Source organism: Scardinius erythrophthalmus, assembly GCF_964197995.2.
Source record: "Scardinius erythrophthalmus genome assembly, chromosome: 2".
Taxonomy (NCBI): domain Eukaryota; kingdom Metazoa; phylum Chordata; class Actinopteri; order Cypriniformes; family Leuciscidae; genus Scardinius; species Scardinius erythrophthalmus.
This window is the reverse complement of record NC_138222.1, coordinates 34,522,029-34,545,987: the sequence shown is the minus strand read 5'-3', so window position 1 is coordinate 34,545,987 and position 23,959 is coordinate 34,522,029. Positions and strand designations below refer to the sequence as shown.

Sequence of the window (23,959 nt, the reverse complement as noted above, 5' to 3'; positions counted from 1 at the left end):
GCTGTTTGTTTAATGAGCCTTTAGCGTCATTAGTTATGCAAGCATGAGGGAATCCGAGGTAATTGGCTATATTATGATTACGATGGGGAAAAGGTTGCGATACAGATGGAGAGAAGGGTCGAGCGAGGGAAAGAGTGAATCACAGAGGAAGATATAATGGCAAAATTAGACGTGCATATAGATGCTTGAGGGCCGTCTGCAGCAGTGAGATGTTTCACTCCTTTAGGTGACCAAAGAACCATACAAAGAAATACAGACTCTCACACAGGCAAACACACAACATTTATATAGCAGACAAACATGAGAAAGGCAGAAAAAAGGCATGAACAGTCACAATGCAAATAATGGTTGATTAAAAAAAAAGAAAGAGAGATTTTTTTCTAAATGCAAAATAATCTGTGATTCTTTTGATATGGGGTGAAATTATGGGTGGGCGATATGGCAAAAATGTCATATCATGATTCACGATTTTATCACGATTCTTTTTCATGTTGGTTTTACTATTTTGCAAGTGACTGAGCATTACAGCCAAAATAATTTCCCTATTTTTAAAAAAAAGCCTTACAAGGTAACAAAATATAAAATAAAAATAACAGCAGATGTTTAGGCCAAAGTGGCGAAGATAAAAATCGATATAAAAATAAAACACTCTTCACTGTATAAATTATACATTGATTCTTATTAAAGCTACTGTATTAAAGTTCTTCAGTCAAGAGCAGTGAGTGAATTTCTCTTTGTCTTTTGTTGTTTTATTAACATTAAAGGGATAGTTCCCCCAAAAATGAAAATTCTGTCATCATTTACTCTCTCAAGTTGTTTTAAATCTGAATGAGTTTCTTTCTTCAGTTGAAAATAAAAGTTATTTTGAAGAATGTGGGTAACTAAACAGTTACTGGTCCCCAGTGACTTCCATAGTGTGTATATATATATATATATATATATATATAGTCTGTAGTAGTTGCAAATGATAGAATGCACTGTAGCATGATACTACGAAATTTCTTTAAAAGTATATTGTGGAGAGACATGATATCGCACACCCCTAGGTGAAATGTGATCTGGACATTTGAGATTAAACCATTACTGTATGCAGATACTGGGAATTAGACAAGATAGACAATAGCCAGATGCATTCATGTGTGCGTCTTGAGTGAAATGAACAGTCCAATTAAACGACTCTGATCAAAAGACACTCAGAATCAACATAACAATACATAACAAGCCATCAGTGAGATATGCACAGCTCAAGGGAGGAGAGATAGAGCTCTCGCAGGGAAGCTATACGTTTGGACTACTAAGAGCAGAAAATAAGAGCTGAAGACCCCAAACCATAAGCACACCCTTAATTCTGTTCAACAGAAACAGTGCAGTGAACGAAAAAAAAAAAGAGGAGGCAAGCCTTTTCACAGCCAATCTGAAGTCTGTAGTAGAATTTTTTGGGCAAAATAAGAATGTGAAATGTAACAAGACATTTAAACCCCTTGACAATAGGTCTGAAAATTCTGCATGGTCATTTCAATTTGAAGGGTAGGTTGACTTTCAACTGTTTGGGTGTCAAAACATAATAAATGACACACCAACAAAATATTAAATAATATTTAATATTAAATAATTATGTTTAGCATTAAATAATTGTGTTTGGGTCATGTGTCTAGAACCAGCATTTCTAGATGTTGTGTGTGTTATTTTAGTATTATTTTTTATACTACTATAGTATTTATTAATATTAATGTAATTTGAATTAGCTTTTACTTTTATATTATAGCGTTTTTGTCATTTTCATTAGCTATTTTTTAATGATTCTGATTAGCGTTAAATTATTCATAATTTATTCATTTTTTTAATTCATTTAAGTACTAAGTCAAATATATTTTACAAGTTAGTTGCCATGCAACATTTATAAATTTCATGTTTTTTTATGATTAAGTTTTTCATCTAATATTCATTATTTCAGCTTTATAGCAATTAATGAAAACTATTTTTAATCGTTTTAGTTAACAACAACACCGTCGCTTATTCACATCAGGTTCAAAGAAGTCTTTAGACTACAGAGACTGCTACACTACTGGATGACAGGGTGTTAAGCATCAGAGACTGGGGTTTGTTGGAAATGTAGAGGGTGTAGTTCTCTACTCTCAATGTCAAAAGAGGAGAGAGCCTGCGCCACACCACTGGGGCAACATTACAGTCAGAGTAAATCAGATAATGACTAAAGCTCAGTATAATGCGGGTCACAGAGACATCAACCAGATGAAGAAAGAGTGATCGGGGACAGAGAAAGGGAGGGAGATTAAAGCAGCGGCAGGGTTTTAATTAAAGCGCCAAAAGCAAGGGGAAAAGGCCAACACTTACGTCCTCATAGATGTCAAAAAAAGTGGCCACAACAGCCCTGGGGATGGCACTGAGGTCTGACTGTTCCCAGAGCACACGGAACATGCGGCCCACCTCCCGACAGCTCGCGTTATTACACGCCACGTTCTCCAGCAGGAATGCCTGCTGCTGCGTGCTGTGGAGAGAGAAAGAAAGGGAGAAATTACTGTTAATGTGAGTAGATCTGAGGAACACAATGCTCAAATGTATGCAAAGACACTGTGTCATGTTGAATTTAACCCTTGCTAATTAAGTTTGCAAGCATATAGCAGATCACTGAACTCTGACCAATTAAAGAGCATGTCTGAGCACTGAACACTACTTAAATTACAATATTATCCGAATACATGCACACACACACACGCAGTGTGTAACAGTGGAGAAGCAGAGGGCTTGACGAGTGAGTGAGACTGAATGCCTGAAACTTGTGCACTGAACTTTTCAATCCCTAAATAAAAAAGGCAATTAAGCAGAACCTATTCCTCCCCATAATTCAGTGCTGAGTGTGGGGAAGCTGGATCTGGGAGACAGCAGTGAATTTTGAAATGAGATGCTTTTCTGCATTGCTCAACAACCCATCTGCCACGTCTCTGCTTTATTCAGGACCCTTTTTCGTACCTTTATTTCACAGCCATTTTCCCCCCATAGTCTGATATTTACCAGTGACACTCCTCAGAACTACTCTAATTTCAACCTGGGCATACGTGAGGCTAAAAATAGAAACCGTATGAAGGTTTTCTTCTCTTTCTTCCTTCTGCAGTTTCTCTTTGGTTTCAGGAGAAGGAAATGCAGATGAGAAGTGCACAAAACATACATTTGAAGAGTGTTAACTGCTGCCAACTTATCACAAAGCACATACTCCAGTTGAGCTGCATAAAAAGATTAAGCTGCATAAACAATGTTCAAGCTTCGAAACAAGTTGAGCTCTATCGACATACTGCTGATTACCACAGACAGAAATCCATTTAATTAAAAAAAAAAAAAAAATTGTTTAAACTAATATCTATATAAATACACTATTATTCAAAATGTTGGGGTTGGTAAATTGTTTTAATATACACACACACACACACACACACACACACACACACACACACACACACACACACACACACACACACACACACACACACATTGTAAAATATTATTTCAATTTAAATTAAACGGTTTTCTATTTTTATATATATTTAAAAATGTGATTTATTCATTTCCCAGTTTAGTTGTCTGGGATGGTTTGGCAGGCGATGAGTCTTCCTGTGCGGATTGTCTTGGTCAGTCTGGAGCTTGGTGCACTAATCTGTGCCCAAGCCCCTGTACACCTTTGTTGGCCACCCATCAGTGCAGGCTTTTTTTTGGGGGGGGGGGGGGGGGGATTTTTTTGCCAAAGTCAGCCAGCCAAGCAGACAGACTTTGTCCTCTCGCAGGATTAAATGACACCACACTTACTGCTGCACAGAGAACAGATGCTTTACTGAAGCTTTCACAGGTTTAACTGGTGGCCGCACACAGAAGGAAAGTTTTTGTCCTTGTATTTGGCTGAACAACTGTCATGGCTGCCAATTTAAAGACTAGTAGTTCAAATACACCAGTGCATTTGGGAAGCATCTGTCCTCAAAGCACATAGACAGTGGAAGAGAATGTGTGTGTGTGAACCAGAGTGGTATTTTAGGTATGTGCGTGTGAGTACAGTATGTGTCATTATGAATGTGTGTCTGGTCACTGGGCATGTAGGCCCAACTTCCTATCCATTCGCTCCCTCAGTGGAGCACAGTCGTGACCGGTGGCTCACTGTGCCAACCGCACACCCATGAGCACACACACGTTCCTCGCTTAATTGGGAGCTTCGGACCCAACACCATGGCAAACCCAGCAGGGAAGAGCAGGCCAGAGGCAAGCCTACAGGCTGACCTCTCCTTCCGCCTCTTTCAACCTTCCTCTGTTTTTTCTCTCTTTCTAAAGCAAAAGAAGGATTTTACTGTGTCGTTTCCTGACCACTGTGGAGGCCTTGCATCAAAACGTGAATTTTTTAAGACATCAGTTATCCAGAGGACAAATAGAAAGAATTGAGAGAGAGTGAAAGAAAGGCATGTTGAGTGGGACGGCAGGCGGCAGGTCTGGAGATTCTCTGAGGGGTAAGATGACAGAAGCAGAGGGATCTCGTCCCCCCAGGCATCTCTTCAATACCGGTCCACCCACTCTTCCTGAGGCTTTTCTCTCGCTCTGTCTGTTGCTGTATGTGTTGGTCTACTTCTTTTTCAATTTGCTCTCAAGGGCAAAAACAAAGCAGTCTGAAGGGTGGATGGCAATTCAATCATTCGCTACTTCTGCTATCTCTCTGGAAATAGTATGCTCCTGAATAAGGAAGAAAAAATTGATAGACATGCAGAAAATACTGTACATAGGAGGCTAAAAAAGTCAAACTTCAACCAGGTAGAAAACAGGACACAGAAATACAATTAAAATTATAATCTAAGGATATATAATTCAAATTAATGGACATTTTTTTAACCTGTAAAAGCGAATGTTGATTTGCTAAAAGTTTGTTTGAAAGTTTAGATTTTTTTTACAATGCCTTTAAATTGAGAGAATACAAAATGATAGGTAGACAGAGTGACAGAACCATACTGAACGATAAAATGAGAGACAGAACGACAGTTACAAAGTCAACGTTTTTATTAAAAAACGAAAACAAAGATTCTTGAAAACGCTCTCCAAAGTGAATACATTTGAAAACTATGTTTTTCGCGTTGTAGTGTGAACTGTGAAAACGGAGGTATTTTAAAACGATGGCGCATCTTTAGTCATGACTGCATATTGTACCGATAGATGTTCATGTTTATACCGGTATTGCGCCTGTTATGTGCAATTCACTTTCACACAGTTGCTTAAAATATTTGCACACTCTGCAAAGATGACAGAAAATTTACTCGCATTTGCTGTCCTGCGGCAAAACATGAGAGCAGTTGCATTTTAGACCAAACATATAATGGTGAGTGAGTGCGCCCTGGAGGCATTGGTGAATGGTGAGATATTTTGTAAAATAAAATTCTGCCAGAAGAATAGCATGAGAACTTTATTGTGTCTGTTCTGTCTGTATCATCTCAGTGAGCTTTTATGAGGTTTTATGCATACACAGTAAGGTGAATTTAGTGTTTCCCGACATTTCAATGTGGATGAGAAACTTTTGAAAAAACGCTACTGTGGACGGAGAGCGTTTTGGAACAAAAATGCTGTTTTCAAATATATCCAGATTAATATAGACGCAGCCAGAAGACCGAATGATAGATAGACAGAATGATAGATAGATAGACAGATGGATAGATAGACAGACAGACAGACAGACAGACAGACAGACAGACAGACAGACAGATAGATGGATAGATAAATAAATAGATAGATAGACAGATAGATACCTAGATTCCCTGTCCACCACAGTGACCCTCAGTAATGTGTGTGTACACTGTATATATATGTTAAAACACTGTGGTATCAAATGCTCACACATTTTCTAATTTGTTACACTGTTTATTTAAATTTAAGTTATGTTATAATATTTTATTCTATTATTTTGATGTTTTATTATCATTCTATGTATTCCAAGCTTTGGCAATATTGTATTATTTACAATCATGCCAATAAAGCAATTTTGAATTTGAATTTAGATATACAGACAGACAGAACGATAGACAGACAAACAGAGAGACAGACAAAAAGAGATAGACAGACAAAATGAGACAGATAGACAGACAGACAGATAGACAGACAGACAGAACGATAGACAAACAGAGAGACAGACAGATAGATAGACAGACAGACAGATATACAGACAGATATACAGACAGATAGACAGATAGATCCAGAAAGCAAACAGCAGCTAGTACAACTGACATGCTAATGCTTCAGCATGCATTGCTGGGCTAATCAGCTCTGGCATGAACCCATGCTTGCTACAACCTCTCCCTGGACTCAGAGTACTTCATGTAGACTGCATGAACGAACAGAAACATCATTACCAGAGTACGGCAAGTGGATCAGTTTAGATAAGAGTGTCATTTAATGCAGAGAGCAACATACCAGAAAGCATGTCTTCCCCTGATGTAGATTTTTAGAGACCTTTCAAATTAATCCCTTCTATCTAAAGTGAAGGAAATAAATCTTTGCTTAAATGTTTGACAGGCCTTTAAACTTTAATCGCGGCTTCATTTCCAGATGCCATTAAAATAAAATGGGAATAGAGTGAAAAGTCAGGAGTGAAAAATATTGACACTTATTGACATTTATCTTCTATCTTCGCAAAATGAAGACGTCTTTTTACTCTTAGAGGAACTGCCGCTAATCCTGACAGACAACGAGACAAGTATTTCAAAACACATGCTCATGAGATGGATGGCCATTGCCTAGCAACAGAGCCCCGTGCAGCTGCAGTAGCTATAGATTTGAGCTTGAGCCCGAGCTCAGCCAGGGCAAATAATTCAATTTACGAATAATTCCCCATTGAGATATATATATATGGTAAATAAAGACACCACTGCCTATGTGAGAAAAAAAATTCAGGTCTCATGTATTGCAGGTGTGAGCTGCACTTGGTATGAACAATGAACAGCCAAACCACAGTGAAAACACACACCCATTTGCCTCGAACTGCAGAGGCTAATAGCGAATGTAATCAAGTCCAAGTGTGTGTGTGTGTGTGTGTGTGTGTGTGTGTTTGTGTCCAGGTCTTCCCCTGTGCTCCTCATGGGAGTCTTCTGTCTCGTCCCTCATAAAACTCAAGCACTTCTATTAAGAGGTAATCCTGCCATCATAAAGAAGTGTGCGACTGATGACATTCAATTATTCATGCATTAGCTTCGCATAATGGATCTCTGTGATCTCACTCCTCCCATCTAGCACAGCTTTCAATGCTCCTGGAGACATGGTTGATCACTCTATACTTTTCTCTTTCTCTGGCCCCCTTAGCATTGTACATGTATCCTTCACCCCAGCAGGTGGTTTTAAGAGGCAATACTGCTCGCTGAGGAAACCCCTGTTGCTTAAGACATGTGTTTTTCAAGGAATAATGGCTGGTGTTGGGGACCGTTCTTCTGTTCATTTTTCACCTTATGGAGGTGGGTTGAATTCAAATAGTATGCCTTCCTCTGTAATAATATTAAGTACTGCATTTATACTGGCTTTATAGCTATGCGATTCGAAGCCATAATCCCACACACTCCCCAATTAAAGGCCGTGATCTAATCAGATTCAGTTCAGTTTAGAAGGGTAAAGTTTACCCAAAAATGTTAAAATGCACCCATCTTCATGTCGCTCCAATCCTGTATGACTTTAATTTTATGTACAAAAAAGACTGAAATGAAATGATTCCTTAATGGCATCCCAGCAAAAATAATAATAATAATAATCTTTCGGAAAAGATATTTTTAGACAAATTCCAGTGTTAATGGATTTTATTACTTATTTCACATTTTCCTGAAACATTCAGTTGATGAACAGTTTTTGTTTTGTTTCCCTTTTAAAGTTGATAGAAACTGTTTCTGCATGACTGCTGCCAGGTGAACTAACTTGCCTTGAAAGGACGGCGACCATGGCTCCGACATGAAAAGTGATTGACGTGGAGGAGGAAGCTCTAGTCAAACATGGTAACATCTGAGGTGGATTCAGCTGTTCTAAATCTGACCACTTAAAGAAGCAAAACGTTCCCTTCTCTGTGCCTGTGCAATTTGGAGCTCTGTAGTGCAGAAGAGAGGCTGAGGTGAGGAAGTGGAGAGAGGCACACTGAAGCAGAGAGGTGATTAGAGCAGTTCAGAAACACACACACTCACAAAAAAAAAAAAAAAAGAGCGAGCGAGAGTGTAATAAAGTCTCTCAGGAGCTTCGCAAAAACCAGAACACACCTGCCGGCCCACAAGATGGACATCCACCTGCTGCCTGACTACAGATCAGCTCACACCTCTACACTCCACCTGTGTGCATGAGAGAGCTGGAGTCCACCACACATCTTATTATGGAGCTCCTCTATATCTGAACCACCATGAAAAGATTCTTGATAAAGATGTTAGAAAGATGTCGGCAAAAATGTGATCCAGCACTTCATAATTGTAACATCTGGATCAAGTCCACTCTAATCACCAGATAAGTGTTCTTGGCAGTTCAGGTGATGGGTAGGGAAGAGCGGTGAAGAGAGGTGAAGAGAGATAAACAGAGAGAGACAGAGAGCAAGAGAGAGAGAGGTGGAGAGAGAGACAGAGAGAGAGAGAGAGGTGAAGAGAGAGAGAGAGAGAGAGAGAGAGAGAGAGAGAGAGAGAGAGAGAGAGAGAGAGAGAGAGAGAGAGAGAGAGAGAGAGAGAGAGAGAGAGAGAGTAAGTGCAGCCTCACGTACATGACAAATGGATTTTCAGTGCTAGCCCTCCGGCTGTTTAGCTGTGCTTTCCTCTGCTGATTCTATTTGAATTGACAAATGAAAATAAAATAAATTTGATTTTCAATGGCGTCCTTTACATTAAAATTCATTAGGTCTGCGGGCCGAAACGGTGGGGCCTCATTGGTGGGACATGGCCAATTACTATTTAAAAAAATCTATAAAATAAGACTGAAATTAGTCAGTTTTACGTACTTTGGGACGAGCGCACAATTCCTTACGCCCATCCAAATATCTCTGCCGTAGATCAGTGTATAATTTCTCTTCCCTGACAAGCTCTGGTGGGCATCCTGAGGCTGTTGATGCAGAACGTTAATTAATTTTTAGCGTAAATGGGCTGGATTGGGGAGGAGGAGGGACCATTAGCCCACGGCTTAACGGGAGGTCCTATCGAGAGGGTCATCTGCATGGTGGGAAAACGACTTTGATCTACAAAGCAAAGTGATGGGAGAAAGAGAGAGCTAGTAAAATTTCAAGACAGAGGAGGAGTGCGAAGGAACTGGGAAACACCCCGTTAATGGCCCTCTTGAGTGCTGAGAAGGGGCTTCTGGCTGTTAGTGTAGGAGCTTGGCACATCCGACGGGATGAGGTGAGGAACAGGAGTAGCCTTCAGCAAACTCAATCATGTATGACTGCAGCCAGAGACTTCAGCAAACAGCAATGGGAATGTAGTTTATTTTCCTTTCTTCTATCTCAACACACAAACCAACACATGGACACAGTCAGTGACGGGTATAGGGACATTTATACACAAACACACTGTACTAACATTTGTTTTTGTGTAGAAATACAAATTTCACTGTTTTTCGATTTAATGCAAAAAAAACAAAGTCCTCTTCTCTGCCCTTATCTTTTCACCAAAATCATTCTTTATTCTCATGAGCTGTTGTTTAATGTCTGTGTCTCTCTCCCTCTCAGACAGAGGAAAGTTGATTTAATTACAGCTAGCAGCCATTTCATTTCCAGAAGATGGTTAACTGTGCGCCAGGAGCAGAGTGCAGCTCTATGTTGTGATCTGTACTGCTTAAAAAGACTGATTGAGAGAGACTAATAAAACATGAATACGATGAATAAATAATGCATGAAATGAATAGAAAAACAAAACAATTTTATCATCTATTCCTCTCTTAACTTGAAGAAATACACATTATTTTTTAATACGGACAAAAAAAAGTGACATAATAAAACATAATAAAGCTCACGAGACTGCATTTAACAGACATTTTTTTGATTGTGATAACAGATGATGTGCCAAAGGTTAGACTGACTTTTTGTTGCCATCTCATTTTGATATTAAGTGTTTCCTAAAGCTAAGATGGACTTTAGTTTTGTTCTGTAAGTATGGTAAACATTTGGGGTTCCAAAGTCTGAGCCCTCTTGTAGAAATGCTTCTAATTTGCTTTTTTCTTGAAACATGTTTGTGGCGAGCAGGACGAGGCAGAGGTCCGTGAGAGAATGGCGTGAGGCCGGCGGCGTGATTGCTGATGAGCAAAACCCTGAAGAGCAAACCCTGTTGTATTATTTAATGTTTAACAGATCAGTTGTTCATGTGCATTCAAACATGAATAAATACACTACCACTACCAAGGTTTGGGGTTGGTAATCATTTTTTATATTTTTGAAAGAAGTTCCTTATGCTCACCAAGGCTGCATTTATTTGATCCAAAATACAGCAAAATCAATCTTGTGAAATATTTTTACAGTTCAAAATAACTGTTTTCTATTTGAATATATTTTAATATGCAATTTTTTTCCTGTGATGGCAGAGCTGATTTTTCAGCATTATTACTCAAGTCTTTAGTGTCACATGATCCTTCAGATTTCATTCTAATATGCTGATTTGGTGCTCGAGAAACATTTCTTATTAAATTACAATGTTTAAAAAATCTTACCAATCTAAAAAATTGTAACGGTAGTGTATATAAATAGATTCCTCACACAGTAGATAGGAATCACTTGAGCTGAAGCTGAACGTGACCATTAGAAAGGGAAAGATCCTGAGATGCTGGATGCGTTCCAGAGAACAACACTGTGTCCAGATGTTTAATCAGGCTAAACGACATCCTCGTCTGACACATGAAAATGAGGAGTGATGGAGCAGTCTCACTGCTGTCTACATAATCTCAACCTCGGCTCTGAGGTCAGATGTCATTCTCTCGCTTTTGAGGCATCCGCAATGGTTAATCTCTGCATCAGAGTAGAATGCTTGAGTGGAAAATGATTACACAACTTCTTAACACAGCTCTATCAGAGGGACGTGATCACGGTGTCACCAATGATGAGATCTGAAGCAAAGCAGAAAAGCTTTGGGTTCATGGAAAAGCTAAAGGATTCTGATCAATGTGTTCTTACAGCAGAATGTGTGATGTACAGTAATGAGACCAAGACGATGTGATTGAGTATTATTTAGACGGCCAGAAGCGAACAAAAAAAAATCAATGCGAGGAGAGCCGTGAGAAGATGAACAAAACAAGTGCAGTTCTCAGCCCTCTTAAAGCGATTTCATTTGTGAGTCAGAGGGCTGATGACCAAGCTCTCCTGCTGCTCTTTGTTTCATCTAAAGCCAAACGAGCACCAGGGCAGGACCCCAGAGCAGAAGAGAGTGGAATGGGAAAGGAAGTGCGTGTGTAGGAGATGGGCCAGCTATTTGACATGTAATCTTCTGATAAAGAGAAGATTGAAAAGCATGCTTGCTTAGCTGGCTCAACAATCCTTGCTCTCTCTCTCAATCAGACCAAGGGCGAATTCAACAGGCAAACAGCAGTGATGGAAAACAAAGCTGGAGAAGGACACAGAAGGAGCAGAGTAGGTGGAACAATATAACAGAAAAAGGGAATTCACACTTTGTTCTCTTGAAACCGAAGTAGTCGTGCATAGACACAATGTTAAACACCCATTGTGAATGTGTGTAAATTGTGTGAGCGTGTGCCGACAGAATCAGGTCTGTGTGTGAGTGTGTGTAGCAAAGTGCACTTCAAGCACTTCAACACTTCAAGGCAAGTCCATTCACTCTGCAGATAACTTAGCAATGCCCCCAGTCAGCTATTTTCTATATAGCCCATACATACACAAACAGCTCCTATAAACTTGAATGGGGGACGACAGATTATGTCAAGATGAGTCAATAATGTGTTTCAAATAAACAATTCCGGATGTAAAAGTTCTGGTATTTCGATACTCAATTCAGGACACATGACTGAATGGCAGCTGCTCTCTGAAGAGGTTTGCTTGATGTTAGATGCACTTTGTGGTCAAAATGCTTGTCTTGGCAATATATTAATGAAAAACAGTTGGTTATGTCAGTGAATGCATATATAGAGAAAATCTCATGGCAAAATACTTACATATCTGTGCAGTCTTGCAGTGTAACTGACCTGCCATTGTCTATTATGCCATTTTTAATCAAAAAGCAACAAGAAAGAAAGAAAGAAACTAACGAAAATATATTCGGTCTTGATAACTAGCAGTTTCAATAAGCCTCTACAGTTAGATACAAAAAAACTTCAAAACACTCTTTGTTCTGTCGCTTTTGATTTTTACTTAATTTGTCTTTTCTAAATAATAACATTAAATTTCCCTGAACTAAGAAATATTTGCCCATATTCACTTTTCAAAGTGTAAAATTAAGTTACAAGTACCGTATTCAATAGCAAACTATTTTTTCTGTGGTATAGAAAGATAATGATAACCATGAAAATGCAATGGTGTTGTTACTGACTTCTGAAATTCACACTTTGACAAGCAAAAAAAAAAAAAAAAAAAAAAAAAAAAAAAGTATTATTTGTCAAGTAGATCTAATTAATGGACATGTTTGCTTGAAGTAAAATCTAAATCTTTTAAAAAGGTGATCGGCTCTTTTAGATGAAACACGAGACTTCCATTCTAACATCTGCCATATTGAGCTGTAGGATTTCTATAAATGGTGTCTCCTACTTACACTGTCTCTGGGTCTGGGCTGTATCTAGTTTAAAAGTGGAGAAAGAGAGAGATCAGCATGGTACAAAAGCTAAAAAGCACTTTTCAAATCTCTCAAAATGTTGACATTGTTTCAGCTGAAAAAGACACTGTACTTCACTTTCTCAGAAAGTGACACAAAATGATTTCTAAATATATATATATATATATATATATATATATATATATATATATATATATATATATATATATATATATATATACAGTGAAGGATAAAATGTGTGCGTGTGTGTGTCAGAGGTACAGAAGACAGCCACTGAGAAAGACTTACATAAACATATAGTGACTTAATCGCTTCCAGAGCTCCTTCACATCAGTGTCAGCATGTGGGCTGCACTTGTATAGTCAGTGACGGACCGAGGCCTGACATTCCCTTAAATATTACCACTCCAGCAGTAAGCCAGTTATACGTCCGCACAGAACCATGTGCTTTAGATGGAGGTATCTAACAATCTAAATAATGCTATATTCTCTGCTTCAAGACTAGGAGGCAGATGTGAATGATGTGATAAAAGCCTCAGTACTTAAAACTATTGTCTCCTACAATAGGTTTACATGCATCCAAGGTCAAAAAACACTTAAATTGCAGAATCACCTCTTTCCTGAAATGGATTTTTTTTTTTTGAAATGGCCCTTTCCGAGAGCCTACTATGATCCGATTGGTCAGATGGTCCAGTGTGTTGTGATTGGTCTAGAGCTTACAGTGCGTGTTGGAAACAAAACGCCCATTACCATATCTGAATTTGAGCTCCGGAGGCTTCCTTAGCACATGCATTTAGTAATACAAACAGTAGCAATGGCATCAGTTTTACCGTATCAATTTTACCGTGCAAGCATAGTGGATTTGCTTTTGCAGCACAGAAAACAGCATCTTCATGACATGTCGACAACACAAACCAAACTCTCCCAGGTCTCAGCCAATGAAGACCATAGGGTGGCTACCTACGTAGGTTTGTGCAGGAAGTTAGACTGGAATTACTGACGACTCGTTTTCAGGCAGTTCAGAATTGGTTCTTTCTTTTGAGAGACAATAACTCAATTTATCTTGCACTTTGATCTTTGAAACTTTGCAGACAATTTATATTCACAAAAAAACTGTATAACACAATACGTGAAAGGTAATTTCTGAAAAAAATAATAATGGGGCACTTTAAATCAAAATTGACTTCATTTACTTTCTCAAGGTTTATGCACTTAATGTGCATGATTCATCAGTTATGCTGACGTTAAGCATACTTTTCACAATCTATTCAAATCCTGATGGACAAAATAATAAAAAAGTTCCCCTTGTAATATGCCGTTTCACTCAGAAATACATTACAATACAGAAGCAAAAAATTATTTTAAATTGGCAGAAAATAAAAATTCTGCCATAATTGACTCACCTTTGTATCATTCCAAACCTGTATGACTTATTTCTTTTGTGGAAAAATATTTTGGTGGTTATTTGAAACCTCATCAAAATATCTTCTTTTGTGTTCCACAGACGAATGCTAGTTTGGAATGACATGAGGGTGAGTAAAAGAGAATTTTAATTTTTGGGTGAATTGTCCCTTAAAGACTTCTAAACTATGCATAAAATGCCATTGGTGGTTCTGCAAGGCTTTGCAAAAAAGAGAACACATAGGATACTGTGCCATGGGTGACAAACTAAGTACACCTTATGATTCAGTTGTTTGTAGAGCCACTTTTTGCAGCAATTAGTTGAAGGAATTGTTTTCTGAATGACAGTATCAGTCTCTCCTTGATTCTTTTTCAGCCATTCTGTTGTAGATTTGCTGATGTGCTTGGAATCATAGTCCTGTTGCATTACCCAATTTTGGCCAAGCTTTTTAGCCTTTGGATAGATGGCCTCACATTTCACTGTAGAATGATGGACTTACAACCCTTCCCAGATTGATGGCAGCAAAAATTGCTTCTCAAGATCATTGCTGATGTCTTTCCTGCTTGTTATTGTGTTAACACACACCTGAATGCTCCAGACCAGTAAACTGCCAAAACTTCTGCTTTTATAGAGTTGGTCGCACTTGCTGATGATCAATTAATCAAAGGCATTTGATTAGCAGCGCCTGACTGCTACTTGCCCTCTAAATTCAATAATTCAATCGGGTGTCCTTTCTTTTTCACATAACTATAGACTGCTAAGATTGAGATTAAAAATGTTGATTGTGATTTAAAATCTACATTTTCAGACTAAATTGCAAACATTCAGATTAGAAGGAGAGGGCACAACAGAACCTAAAAATAGCATATACACCTACACCTCATCTGCCAATTACATCCCTTTATCTTATATTGCCCAGAGAGCATTTGACAGAGAGCGAGAGAGTGAGAGTGAGAGCGAGAGAGAGAGAGAAAGAGAGAGAGAGAGAGAGAGAGAGAGAGAGAGAGAGAGAGAGAGAGAGAGAGAGAGAGAGAGAGAGAGAGAGAGACTAAATGACAGGGACCCAAAGAGAAGTGGAGAGAGGCTGATGATGTGGCCTGAACATGAAGAGGATGGAGATATGAAGAACCCTGAAGAGTCAATAAGATAATACGAATTAAATGCAAACATTCATCCACGGTTAATCCACAATTAAGAAAAATGTATTCGAGCATAAATCTGTACACTGTCACATTATCTGCTGATGACTATTTTTGGCTCATTTAAAAGAAGTGTGAAGCTCTCATTTCAATTCTAAACGATTTTGACTTTGAAAATGTCTCTGGCTGGTTGGGTAAACTCTCTCACCCACCCACTCGCTCAAAAAAAAAAAAAAAAAAAAAAAATCACTTACCAACTCCAACACACTCTATCACCTCAGAAACCATGACAACCTTTGCTGACAAAATGGGCTGGAGCCGTTTGAAAGCGTTTGAGGGGAACAAGAAAAGAAACTGGCACACGATTATTCACGTCTAAATCCGTCACTTATTTCTAAACGGAAAAACACCCATGCGTTTGGTGGATATTAGCATGCTGCTTCTGACCTCATGAACATATACATACTGGCCCCTTCAGACACCCATAAGGCCCCTTTGGAGTGACAACTGCATTTAAATGTGGGAATGAGTCCCCTAAATTATTGTTCCATCTTCCATGTATGTATTGAACTCGACTCCCCCCGAAACTGCATGATTGACACCATGGTAAGCATGGCAACGCTCTGGCGTCTTGCGTGCTTGGTCTCTGCTATTCTGACCAAATAAATAGTACAGCGACAAAAGTGTCTTTCTTATGCTCGGAAAGCTTCACAGATTTCCACTTATTATAATTGTTTTTAGGCTTGTTGTTTAAGCTTGACTCATAAAGCGATCGAGTTTATGAATTTATTAAAGTGATCATGTGAAGGTTGCAATATGTTGTTCTTAATTTCAGCATAAAGCATTTGGAATTTTTTGGTTGATTGTGGGCTTGTTCTTGTTCGCTGTTTTTCTAGCAAGACCTGGCAACATGAATGAGTCAAGGCTCGTACCGCTTTCCCTGTGATTTAAGCACATGCAGAAGAGAGAAACATCTCTGATGCACGTTAAAATACGTCATTAACAACTAGTTGTTCTGTTAGTATGTTCACATGGATAGAATTTTTGTAAATGCGGTTGTCACTACGGTCATTTTTCGGGAGTTAATTCGGATGTAGAATGCGGTTGTCACTCCTGTAAATCACTGAAGTGTGTGTACAGAACAGGATTAAGCACTAAAAGGTGAATTGACAACCAAATTCAGTTGCAGTGTGTACGTGGCTAATGTGATTCCACCAAGAGTGTGAAAAAAGAAACAGGAAAAAAGGCAACAACGTCCTTAATGATATAATAGTAGAAGGAGAGGTAAACCATAACAAGACCAAAGATTTAGAGAAAGATGCTGCGGTCTTTAATTAAAAGGTTCATGGGAGTGTTTAGAGTGATCCAAGCACAGATTGAAGTGAGATAAGAAAGTGTCCAGCTGTGAGTAGAGGAGGTTTTAACATCCAGCTCCTGGCTGATGAGAATCAAATCACTCTCCTTGGCATCGGAGCCATTAATGACAATAGGCCGATTTGAACAAACTCTGGTGCATCTCTGAGGTCTCTGGATGCATGTAGCCTGATTACTGTTGAAGTGAGATGATGAGACTGGCTGTGGGGTGATAGAGGAGACTATAGCAAGCACTAAAGTCTTATGACACAAGGGGAAGGTTAAGCCTCTGCTGACTTAAAGATTAGGTCGACCTAATGTATTAAGCATGAAGACTAAAGACTAAAAATAAGCAGATCATAAAAACAAAAGGGTTTTCAAGAATTCTGTGTGTGTGGCTAAATCATCTCATGTGATTCTCTGAGTCTGGATACAAATCTTCTGCCCTTCAGGATGACATGAAGTTGTCTTTGTTTTCTAAAAGCATCTGGAGCATCTCTCATAGCCACCTGGAGGCCAGCGGCAGAGCCTCTGGTATCTTATCTCAATCAGAGAGCTGTTAATCCATCCATGCCCTTCCTGCTGTTCTCTCACAGGCCTGCCTGTCCTCACTCAGGTCAGGCCAGATCGAAGATGGGCGACATGTACCAGCTCTCTCTTTTGTAGACACTCGGCAAGGTTTTACCCTGCCATTTATATATTGTTAACATAACATTTATTGTTAACATTTTTTTAAAAAGTGTGATGCATGATAGACATACTGCAACACCATACAAACGATCTCCCCAGTCCACCCACACCATTTACAGAAAGCTGCAAAAACTGGTCATTCAAAAATTGTAATGGTTGTGATGGCACAACCATGAGCAAATTTATATTAATCAGAATGTAACATGGTCAAAAAAATGGTGGAATCTGATCATGTAAAACTAAACTGCTTTTTGTGCAAGAAACCTCGATTAATATTATAAATGGAGAGGGAAAAAAAAAAAGTGTAGAAAATTGCCCAAATTATTTCTGCTTCAGGATCATCCAAGAAATCCACCAACTGAAAGTTCAAATTCTTTCAAGGAGAAAAAAAGAGAAGGAAAAAGCACTGCTGTGCTTTGAAAAACAGGCACTGTAGCAGTATCTAAAAGATCCTATTTGGATAAAAGGAAAAGTAATAAATGTTGAGCTTCAGCCCTGGTATGTTTCTTAGGAAGTAAAAATATTGTACGAGAGCAAAAATGCAATAAACACTAACAACATAGAAGTAATTGTTTTAACATAGAAGTAATTGCCGCCCAGAGGCGGGTTATAATTCCGGACTAGTACCCTGACAGATTTCCTTCAAGGGTTAGTCCACCCAAAAATGAATGAAAAATGAAATCTTTTACTCCCCCTCAAGTATTTCCAAACCTGTATAAGTTTCTTTCTTCTGTTGAAAACAAAATAATATATTTTAAAGAATGTTGGTAACCAGAAAGTTGACGTTGCGCAAATGTTTTGCGCTATTATCTAAATATCGATAAAAAACTATTGCGAAATGACGGCGTTTCCATTAACCGATGTAAAGTTAATCACGGCAACTGACGTTGGTTTATATAATATCACAGCCACCGCATTAGACATTATTATTATTAATTGAAAATTATTATTAACACGTGGCGTGTTATCCAAGCATTAATGGCAGGGAAAGACCCTTATAATGCGAACGACACATGGAGTTTCTGGGTGTTTCGCCCTCATTTCTGCTCCGAGGTTTTGATTGTGGCATTTCTTTGAGATTTAGAATCCAGTATTCCTATAGTCTAATTATTATTTTTTTTTTGATGAATTTAATAAAGAACTCTGTCTCGTATTCTGTCCAAATGGCATGTAGGCTATTTTGTGTCCATTCGTTTTTCCTTTTTTAACCCGTAATTGAAAAACGAAAATGAACGGTTGTTGTCTTTTTAAAACGCAAAGTTGAACACCAATATTTTTATTTGAACTGGCTACACCAGTTGCTGCGCAAAAAAGTAAATATCGACGAATTTTCAGATTTTTGTTTATGACTTTTTGCCCCTTAACATTTAAAATAGTCACAAATTAATATGGAAAACATGTCGATTTTACTGGTTTTCTAAGACCAAATTAGAACCTGGAATTGATGTTTTCCCGCAGTGCTGAATGAGAAGAGCCATTAATATTATTAATAAACTATTGTTTTGGCTAAAATCACATCTCCATCTCCGCTCCGCTGTTAAGCAGATGCGCTTTTAGAGAGAAATGCACCTTTCATACGAATTACAAAATCAGAAGGTATTAGCTTTCGATTCGAATTTGTTCATTTTAAAGTGAACATTTCAAGCTTTAGCCTATATTTTGTTTCAGTTCTCGCGCTCCAGTTTACGGAGATCATGAAAGTGCGTCTGATTGTTTTCTTTTACTTTACAAAAGCACAACGTTTTATTTTGTTATTGTGAGTTTACACAAATAAAAGTAGTTGAGAATAATGTATTATTATTTTCTGTCTGACCAGAAATGATAGAGTATTTTTAAGTTGTTTCCACTGTTGATAGGAAAATGCAAGTGTTCGCGCCCGCGCCTCCGTGCCATGCAGTGCGCGCTCCACACTCAGCTTTGTTCTTTTTTTGCATAAAAGCGTCTTCTAAATATAGCCTATTAAATGTTAAAATAAAATAATTATTAGGCCTATTTGCGTAGCTATACATAGACCTCAAACACACCGCGGGCCCTATTTTAACGATCTGAAACGCAAGTGTCAAAGCGCAAAGCGCAAGTGACTTTGTGGGCGGGTCTTGGCGCTGTTGCTATTTTCCCGGCGGGATAAATGACTCTTGCGCCAGGCGCAAATCTAAAATGGGTTGGTCTGAAGTAGCTTCATTATTCATAGGTGTGGTTTGGGCGTAACGTGAAATAAACCAATCAGAGCGTCATCTCACATTCCCTTTAAGAGCAGACGCGTTTGTTCTAAGCGGATTCCTATTGTAACGGCGGATTTGCCAGGAGCGGTTCACAGTCAAGGAGAGCAACGCTCTCGTCAGGGACGTTGGGGATGGAGAAACCCACCCAAATTAACTTCGGTTAAAAAGGCGTATGATAATTTGGGTAAATGTGTAAGCTAGATGTATGCTTTTATAATAAATTGTCTATCTATCTATCTATCTATCTATCTATCTATCTATCTATCTATCTATCTATCTATCTATCTATCTATCTATCTATCTATCTATCGTAATAATGTATGATTTGCAAAAATGAAAACTGCTGCTTCTGTGTAGATGAGAGAATCAAAGTGTATGCACGTTGTGCACACGCTACATTGATTATTGCCAAGCATGCGCCCTTAAAATAGCATATGAATAACATGCGCAACGCGCCACTGACTTTAAACAATTTTTTCCTGGTTAGTGGCGCAATTGTTTTCTAAACCTGCAAAATAGCATGAGGGAACGTTTGCGCTGGAACACACCTCCTTTTTTGCGCTGAACCGCCCAGGGAGCGCAAGTTCATTCCCTAGTTTAGCGACGTGCTTCTGTAGAGGGAAAAACGCGCTTTGCGCGGGTGCAAAATAGGAATGATACATGCGTCGGTGTACAAAGTCAATTGCGCTGGGTGCAAGATAGGGCCCCGCGTCTTCTAAGTCAGGTGACTGTAAATGCGCAAAAACTGTTTCCATTGCAGTTTTGCGAAATATTCCTTTTTCGAATTGCCTGAAAAACCACCGCATGAGAGAGTAAAAACTTTTTTGCGATAAACGGGAGTTTTTGCGAAATTGACGTGTTTCCATTGAGCGTATTTTTAATTTGCAATTTCAATTTGCGCAATTTGAAGGGTAATGGAAACGCGGCTACTGACTTCCATTGTATTGTTTCCCCGCTTTGGAAGTCAATGGCTACCGTCAAACTGTCTGGTTACCAACATTCTTCAAAATATCTTCTTTTGTGTTCAACAGAAAAAAAAAAAAACTCATACAGGTTTGGAACAACTTGAGGGTGAGTAAATGATGACAACATTTTTGGTTGAACTATCCCTTTAAGTAACTTTTGGGCAAAGCTTCTGTTGCGTGAAGCAGGGCAGGGCAGAGAGCCGTGGGAGCGGAGCGAGGGATTTGGCTATTTGGAAAGAGTTCTTTTGCATATTTTGAGGATGTGGGTGTGGTGTATCCATCTCAAGACAATGAGCAAATCTAGTGTCTGCTGGAAAAATGTTTGTGATTTATAACTGAGATATGATTTAAATTTTTCATCCAAAACCCAGGATGTGTATACATCACACCTCTCCTATACATCACAATGGTGACTGTTTGTAAACAAGTAAACAATTTCATAATGACTTTTCACCATGCCACTATCACCATCACCAGTGCTTGCTCTGAAATGCTTGCTAAGATCCTATGCAACCAGTGCTCATTATCTGAAAAGTAATTTCAATGGAAGCTACATTTCTCTTACTCAAACAATCACTTGTATCATTACCGTTGCTCCTACTTAAGTAATTATTGATATAAATAAACAATATTACTTGTACTTGAGTACATATTTTGGCTACTCTACCCAGCACTGATCCTGACTCACCTGCCGCTGCTGGTGTTACGGAGGATGACAAGGGCATCAGGAAAGCCATCCAGGTTATAGTCTCCTAAGTGCAGGGTGATGAGAATTTGCAGTTCTCCCAAAGTGGAACTGTTTTGAGGGGGCACAAAGCCCCACACAGAATCTTTCCTACTGAAGTCCAATAGCACCGGCACCCAACGGAGCTGCAAAGGAAGACAATTCAGTTACATGAGCTGATACGCATTATATTACTGCTAATGTACAAGGTGCTGCAGGAAAAATAATAAATACAAAACATCCATAAGTTTGCATTAGTGTCCATAAAATCTAAAGGCCACACTCAAACTCAACATAACTTTCTGAGAAAAGCATAATAATTGCAAACCTAAATGCACCTTTAATTGATTTAAATATAGATTTTTTTTTCAGAAATAAACAGAAAAGTAATTAAACTGAAAAGCAATGTAGTTCTAAGTTAATTTTATTCACACCACAGTAGCTATGTTTCCATCCATATAAGTTGCGAATTTAACTTGTATGCAAAATTGGAATATTGCATAGAACATTTACAAATAAAGCAGCGTTTCCATTCAGTGAGTCAAAGATAACAAAAAGCAGCGTTTCCATCCAGTGAGTCAAAGATAACAAAAAGCAGCGTTTCCATCCAGTGAGTCGAAGATAACAAAATCATCAATTCCTGATAAACTGGCATAAAATATCACTAAGAAAAGCCACTGTAAATAATAATTTTCATATACATTTCTTGTGCAGATGAAGCGCAGTAAATGCGTTATCTTGCTTTCGAAGGCAGATGCCCGCTGTTCTGGAACGCAGTCGTGTAAGTTCTGGAAGGTAGTTATACCGAACCACATTGATGACAGACTTTGCTCAGGTATTTCAGAACAACCAAAACAACATATCAGACGCTGTGCAAAAAGATCGGCCCGCTGGTTAGTCCAGTTATCCCGACTCAAACGAGCGCAAACGTTTTTAATGCGCATCTTTAGAACTTATGCGCATATTGGCGTTTCCATCCACCAGTTTGTTATGCGATATCCCAAACTGCAGATAAAAATAGGTGGATGGAAACATAGCTAGTGTAATGTGGCCCTTGACATGAATCACTATATTGTATAAAGTTTTAAACAAAGTACAAAATTACATTTGTTTAGAATATGTATTACTACACATTAGATATAGATATTTTGACATTTTGAACAAAGTTAATGCTAATACATAAGACTGGAAGTCCAATGTTCTTCTGATTTTATAAAATAGCAAAACATGATCACATTAAATGACATTATAAAATGAATAATATTTTGATGAATTGAAGAACCAAAGAAGGGCTCCAGGCAGAATACAACATTATGGTCCTCTCGCTCTCTGGAATCGGTCATTTGCACGTGTGTGGGGGTTGCACAAGCACAGATGCTACAGGCCTTACTCACTCATGAATGTAAAACAGAGAGCCAGGTGCATCTCTGCATGTATGCATCCATGGGGATAGAGGCACAGAGAGAGGAGGGACAGAGATTGCTAGAGATGTAGGGAGGGGGAGATGGATACAAAGTGGTAAAGAGAGAATGCAAGAGAAAGAAGGCAGAGCGTTCTGTAATGGCTGCTAATAAGGTTTTCTCCTGATCCTTGGCACACAACCAGAATCAGCAATGCTGAAGATCAGGCAAGAGAGAGCGGGTCTGATTTGTTTATTTGTACAAACTATTTTGTATTTGTACACAAATGATATCACTAAAGCCAATGTTGCTATTACCTATAAAACAAGAACTAACTGATGTCAGTCTCCTCTACGCTGAAAAGGAAAGTAGAACTCTAACTCGTGAGTCATGGTGTGCACTGTCGGCCTAGCTGCCTCATTATGAGCAAATGTAAGAGTCCTGCAATGTTTGTTTATATTGCAGCACCATTTCCCGCTAAGCGTTTGACAGGTTATCTAGGACTGTCTGTTGTTGAACTGTGGTTTAAAAATATTTAATATGCAATTCATACTGTTAAAAATATAACAATAACAAAATGTTTAAACTGTTAAAAAAAACTAAAGAAAGATATAACTAACTTTTAAACCATCAGAAACAATAACTCACCTTCAAAATATTAAAACTGCTATATGTGAAACAGTTAGAGACATAGCAATAACTAACATTCAAATATTAGAGACATAATAATAACTAATCCCCAAACATTAGACACATAACAATAACCAACTTTAAAGTTAACGACGTAAAAATAACTAACCTTCAAAGTAAATATTTAAGACAACCCCATTTCCAGAAAGGTTGGGACATAGTCTAAATGCAATAAAATCAAGAATCTGTGATTTGTTAATTCTCTTTAACCTTTATTTAACTGGCAAAGGAACAAAGAAAAGATTTCAATGTTTTCACTGATCATCTTAATTGTAATTGATGGCTGCAACACACTTTACTAAAAAGTTGGGACAGAGGCATGTTTACCACGTTGACACATCACCTTTCCTTTTAAAGGTGAACTATGCAGTTTCTTTTAGCTTAACTTACCTTAAACTGAACAGCTTCGGAGTCATTGGAATGGTTATATGACTTTTTTCGGGATGAATGGTGGTCTTCTCACACCCCCGTAGCGCCTTTGAGCGGAAAAACCACCCTTGCAACTTTGGGTCGGCGGGCAAGTATCGCGTGATATCAGGTCTTGTAATGTAATTAATTGCTTTACGTCACTGCATACATACACTTATCTAACCATTTATATGTGAGCAAAAAGCAAAAAAACAGCGAAGAAA

General features: G+C 38.5%; 1 protein-coding gene across 1 annotated transcript in view; it reads right to left on the bottom strand.

The window, feature by feature from the left end:
* itfg1 (integrin alpha FG-GAP repeat containing 1) overlaps positions 1-23,959 on the bottom strand; it is a 139,313-nt gene that overhangs the window by 45,933 nt on the left and 69,421 nt on the right. Inside the window, exons 10-11 of the mRNA XM_081359868.1 lie at positions 21,202-21,383; positions 2,353-2,506 (exon numbers count right to left, since the gene is read on the bottom strand). Of these exons, the coding sequence (XP_081215994.1) occupies positions 2,353-2,506; positions 21,202-21,383 (336 nt within the window). The remainder of the gene's footprint in view (positions 1-2,352; positions 2,507-21,201; positions 21,384-23,959) is intronic.